This window comes from Penaeus monodon, chromosome 15 (genome assembly GCF_015228065.2).
Source record: "Penaeus monodon isolate SGIC_2016 chromosome 15, NSTDA_Pmon_1, whole genome shotgun sequence".
In the NCBI taxonomy this organism is placed as follows: Eukaryota; Metazoa; Arthropoda; class Malacostraca; order Decapoda; family Penaeidae; genus Penaeus; species Penaeus monodon.
This window is the reverse complement of record NC_051400.1, coordinates 38,775,278-38,781,227: the sequence shown is the minus strand read 5'-3', so window position 1 is coordinate 38,781,227 and position 5,950 is coordinate 38,775,278. Positions and strand designations below refer to the sequence as shown.

General features: G+C 46.4%; 1 protein-coding gene across 1 annotated transcript in view; it reads right to left on the bottom strand.

Annotated features, from left to right (window-relative positions):
- Window positions 1–5,950, bottom strand: part of LOC119582359 (nesprin-1-like) — a gene marked incomplete at its 3' end in the record, with an annotated part of 145,991 nt that overhangs the window by 21,584 nt on the left and 118,457 nt on the right. Inside the window, 6 exon segments of the mRNA XM_037930574.1 lie at window positions 358–1,792; window positions 1,901–2,139; window positions 2,141–2,278; window positions 2,280–3,056; window positions 3,173–3,823; window positions 3,960–5,732. Coding sequence (XP_037786502.1) covers window positions 358–1,792; window positions 1,901–2,139; window positions 2,141–2,278; window positions 2,280–3,056; window positions 3,173–3,823; window positions 3,960–5,732 — 5,013 coding nt within the window.

Here is a 5,950-nt window from a genome sequence, read left to right as displayed (position 1 = left end):
TGTATGTTAAAGGGTAAATAGGAATCGGGGTATTGACTCACGAGATGTTAGTGAGAGTCCCTAATGTTAGTGAGTAGTACTCGTCGTCTACACTGCTATGACTCAAAGAACTAATGATTCCAAAATAATTATAGCATTCATTAAAACATGGAGAAGCATAAATTATATGCAAACAATGCGGCGCTTACATAACAAAAAGAAAAAGAAATGAGAGAACTACAATCTAAAATTAATGCAAATCTTATGATGGTTTTACTACGTCATGAATGGACCATCCAAATCTACGTTACATAAGCAGTGTAGACCTAAAGACAACGACAAAGACGGCTGCGGTGCGGGCTGTGTTGGACCACGTACCTTCCATTTCTCGAGGTCCTCTGGGGTGGGTTCCTCGGGGGAGTGGGACACCTGCTTCTGGAACTCTGCCAGCCACTCGCTGAACGCCTTGTGAGAGTCGAAGAAGTCGTCCCAGGCCTGGAGGCACTTCTCCATTGTGCGCCGGGTGTCTGCGCTCATCTGCTGGAGGTTCTCCCACTCCATACGAAGGGTGTCGGCCTCGGTCTTCAGTGTGTCTTGACCGTCTGGGGATGTCGAGGCCATGATGGATCTGTTTAGTGAAATGGCCTTGTCAATGAGCTCCTCTCCTTCAGGGAACTCTTCAGCAATGTCCTCTTGCTGCTGTTGCTTTTCAATGACTTCCTTCTTCTCACCATGGCTGTCGGCATATTGCTGCACAGTGATGCGGAGCTTCCTCAGCCAGTCATTGGCCTCGACTGTAGCCTGGTAGTAAGCTTCATGCTCTCTTACATATACCTCCAATGTCTTGATATTATCAATAACCAACTTCTTGATACTATCGTACTTTTTGATGCATTCTTCAACTTCTTCCTCTGAATATCCTTCATCATTCTTCTTAGCAGCCAGGCGTTCTACCATATCACAATGGGCAGCAATATCTCGCAACAAAATTCTGTATTTCTCAAGAGCAGCTCGTTTGTCACTCAGCTCACTGAACAAGACACCCTGCTCAGTAGCCTTTGAGTGGAGTTCTTCGAGCCATTCTACGACAGTCTCACGCATCTTATCTGTTTCTTCACGTCGGGATAACTTAGAGCTAAGGTTTTGCTGGAGGCTGTATATGTCGCCCATTAACTTCTCAAAGTCCTTGCGTACATTCTCTGTATCTTCCTGTATAGTGGCTGCACCAGCCTGTTCTGTGTTCAGTATGACACGTTCCTTCAGCTCCAGCACATAGCGTAGCTTGTGCTGGCCTTGTTCCAGAGTGCTCTTAATAGACTTGACTGTGGCCAGCCTCTCTTTCAGTTCTTCCGTAGAGGTGGTCTCGCCAGCACACTCCTGAAGCTTCTTACGGGTGCGGTCAATCCAATCATTGCACTCGCTATAGAGCTGGTTGTGCTGCTGATGCTCCTGGAAGTGCATCTCCAGGCGGCGCATCACCTCCTTGGCAAGTGATAGCAATGTGTTATATTTTGTAGTCAATTGTGTGACGGCATTACTCACACGGGAATCAGCACAAGTCTCAAGCAGGAGCTGGGCTCGCATGTTCAAAAGATCCAGCGTCTTCTGCCAGTCAAAAATGCTCTGGAGGAGAGCCTGGAATTCTTCCAGGACGGATCTCTTCTCCATCACAGTGTTTTGAAGCTTGTTGTAAGTCTGTACTTTGCCGTCCATTTTGGCTAGCCATTCTTCACACTCTCGGAATTTATCTTCATATTCTGTCCATTTGACAATTCCCATTTCAAGAAGGTTCTTCGTCTTACCCACTTGACCCCTGAAAAAGATTAATAATCATTATAAAAGATGCATCACAACAGCTCCATTAACAATTCAGTTACATCTGTTACACAAATATGAGTCTAGTCAAACACAGAATACTTACAGGAAAGTGTCAAATTCGTCTTGCAGGAATGCCACTTCTTCCTCTATGACTTCTTTGTCCTCATCATCAGCCAGGTTGCATGCCCTCTCAGCCAAGAGGAAGGCCTTGTCAAGTTTCTTTTGGCCTTCTTCTTGTTCGTTCTGTAGCATCTTGAGGATAGTTGCTTTACCACTGATGGTATCCTTGTCACCTGTTGGCTCTGCACACTTGGCCATCCTCTCCTTGGCAGCCCTGAGCCAATGCATGAAACTCGTTACCTGCATCTACAAACTCCTGGTGGTGGTCTACCATGTCTTTCTGCTTCTCAAGAAGTTCCTTGGCTTGCTTACTCAAGCTCTGGTACTTACTTGAAATTCTCTGAGGCGTTGCTCTTTACCTGGCTGGCCTGGCTTTCTGTTGCCTTTGAGGTAACAGATTCAATCATTGGTTCAAAGGAAACAATATCCTGAACAATACTGCTTGTACGGCGAAGATTAGCCTTGCGCTCTCCAATGCTTAGAGTAGATATTCTGTGTGACAAGCCAGAGCTCCTCTTGGAAGAGGAGGCCATGGCAGTTGTGAGCTGTTGGAGTTTGGCCTCTCTCTCACTGATCCATTGCTGCATATTGCTGTAAGAGGCACTCATATCAGCCCATTGGAGAAGATTAGTCTCCAGTGTTACTTTAGCACTTGACAACTTCTTGATCAGTTTGTCCCAGTCATTTTGAAGCTCCTCTAATGAGTCATTAATAGTATCACGTCCATCTGAGCGTGTATTGCGAAGAACTTTTTCACCCCAGTTGACAGTCTGGTGAACAAGGGCTTGACCTTCCTCCTGCTTCCTCATCAATGACTGGATCATCTCGAGGTGTCGCTCAAGGCTTTCCTTGCCTGAGTCAGGAGACATATCGACACAGTCCCTCACAACCATGCGAGCATTGTCAATCCATTCTCTTGCCTTACTCATATAGGTCTCATACTGGCGATGCTGGTCAAAGCTAGACTCTACCTTCCTAAGGACATCCTTTGCCATGTTAATAAGGACCTGGTAACGGGAATTGAGGTGCCGCATCTGGTTCTGTACGAAAGAATCTAGGTGTGTTTCCTGGAGCGTTTGGGAGAGCTCATTTAGTTTCTTCAGTTGAACTTGTTGTTTTCCAAGACTCTCAAGTAGGTCCTGTAGAATAATAGATACAAAGAGACGAATAAGCATATTTGTACAGTGTTACATTAGAAAATATACAACCACAATCATGTAAAAATAAGAAAAATAAAACAAATATATACTCTTACCTTGACATTATTGACCTGCTGTGTCTTCTCCCCAATACTGGCATACAGCATCGTCTTGTAAGCCTTCATATCGGCATCAGCCTTCTGTAGCCAGTCGGAAAGCTTTTCATATTCGTCTTTGTAGTCACGCCATTGCACAACTGTCTTCTGGAGGTTCTCCTTTTGCTTGGAAATGTCCTGGAAAAGACTCTCGAAGCTTTCCTTCACGGCCCTCATCTCGTTCCTGTAGTGCTCCTGGCCTGACTGAGAGGTGGAGTGGAGGAGCACCTCACCACGGTGGAGGAGTTGGTCCACCAGTATTTGACCTTGAGCCTGTCTAGTGAGCAGGGTATCTAGAGCCTGTACTGCTGTCTCAATGGACAGCCTATCACCAAGATTCCTCTGCTTGAGTGCTGGAATCTTGTCTCTTGTCCTGTTGACGAAAGCATGGAGATCATCATAGGCTTCTTTGTAGTGGCGGTGATCACGATACTGAGTTTCTCTTTCACCACGCAAGGTCTTGATGCGCTCTGAGAGATTTTCAAATTGCTTGAGGATGCCCTGAGCCTGTGAGGCTGCCTGTGCCTGCTGTCCACTGGCAATCATCTCAGAAGCCTTTGCCTTCAGGCTCTCCACCTCATACTTCTCACATCGCAGTTTTTCCTCTAGACTCTGAAAAAAGACATTTAATAACATTAGTACAATTATTGTAATACATGATCATCCAACATTATGCAAAGCAGATATGAAAAGTGATTAATATATACATTTCTTTTCTTTATGGTGAAACAATAAATGTTAAACTTACTTTCAGTCTCTCCAGTTGAGCTCTCTTTTCTGACAATGTTGCCTGGAATTGGCTAACGTCGGAGAGAGTGTGCTCAACATGCTCGATGGTCTTGTTCAGCTGATGAATGTTTTCCAGGAAGCCTGCCCATCGGTGAAGTGTCTCATCCAAATAGGTCTTAGTTTCTACCATCTTGGAGGCAAGAGCACTCCAGCTTTGTTGCAATTCCTCAACTGCCTGATTGATCTGGTCATGACCTGCAGGAGCTGTATTGGCCAGCACGGTCTGTGCCAGCTCAACAGTGCTTTGCACCTTGGAGAATCCTTCCTCCTTGTAGAGTAACAAATCCTGAATCGTTTCCATCTTTTTGTCCAAGTCATCTTGTGATGTGGCCGACAGGTCTGAGCAATAGCTGAGCTTTCTCTTGATGTCTCCAAGGAAATTGTGACATTCTGTGACCCTGCTGTCATAGTCGGCATGGTAGCTCACATATTGGTGCCACTTGCTGTGCACATCCTTTACCCTGGTAGAGATCTGCTGGTAGCGAGCACAGAGTTCACTGACCTGCGACCCACGAGAAGAGTGGCTCTGATACAGATTCTGAGCACGTTCTGTCAGTTGGTCCATCTCCAACTCCTTTGCTCGGATCTCACCCTGGAGGGCCTTCAACATCTCCAATGTTTCTTGCTTTTCAGGAAGTGTTGCTTTCAAGTTGACAGCATGGAGCTTGTTGTCTGTCTCTCTGAGCCAGCTCTGGGCGGTGTCCTTCATCGTTTCGAAATCGCCCCACTGGTTTAAGGTGCCCTCGAGTCTTTCAATAGTCGAGGAAACGGCTGAAATGAGACCTTGCCACTCTTGCTGGGTGGTGTCGATCTGGGTGCGGATATTGATCTGTCCAGACTCCACCGTTCCAGGAATGACCTTCTCTCCAAGGGTACGTATCTGCTGGATCCTTGGCTCTTCTTCTGGCAAACTCAACTGCAAGTTCTTAAGCTTTTCAAGATTTGCACGAATGGTAATATGGTCGCTGCTGGATTCACCCCACATCTCTACTGTGTTGTGAGTTGCATCCAGCCATTCTTGTGTCTCGTACACAGCTTTGCAATATTGCTGATGGTCACTCACGATGGCCTCATACCGTTCTAAGTAAGTCTGTATTCTCTGCAACATTTCCTGGTGGTGAGCTGATGCTGATTCCAGGAAGGAGTTGACTCTATCGGCTCTCTCAGGAAGGTTTTCGGCCTTGTCTCGTACGTCGAGGATGGTCTGCTGTTTAGCAAGGATATCGTGCAACAACATGCGGTAAGTCTGCAGCTGTGCACGTTTCTCATCCAAGGTTGTCTTGAGCTCGATGTCATCTGGCATTTGTGCCTGAGTTTCCTTCAGCCACGTCTTGAGCTGCTCACTGGCCTCCTCGAAGCTGGTCCACCTGCCCATCTTCTTCTGCAGGTCCCTCTCCATCGTGGAGGAGCTGTCGAAGAGAGCGTCGAAGGCACTCTGCAGGTCCTCCAGCTGGATCCTGATGGCCTCTCGCCCGTCGTCGGAGGTGGTCGGGTAGAGCTTCTCCCCGAGCTCCACCGTGTTGTTGACGAGGGAGAGAGCGTTCTGCTTTTCCGCCAAAAGCTCATTGATGATTCCAAGTCGCTTCTGTAATGTTGCTCTGTCGCCTTGCATCTCAATACACTTACCTAGCTTGTCCTGAGCGGCAGTAAGCCAGCCCACGCTCTGGTTGTATTTGTCGATGAAGGCTTTGTGGTCACTCACGCTAACCTCACACTTCTTCAAGATCTCCTGCAGAAGGCAAGAAAACACATTGGCTGTTACATCCTTAGATTTTTTTTTTCATTGTTTTAAAATATGTTTATATTTACTCATATAAAGTAACAACAGTAACCATATATACTACTGATAATAAACATCTCGGTTGTAAAGTATTTTTACCTGTATCTTTTCTACCTTTGCCACAACAACTCTCTCCATATTCAACGTTTCTCCCCCCCCCCCTATCACTA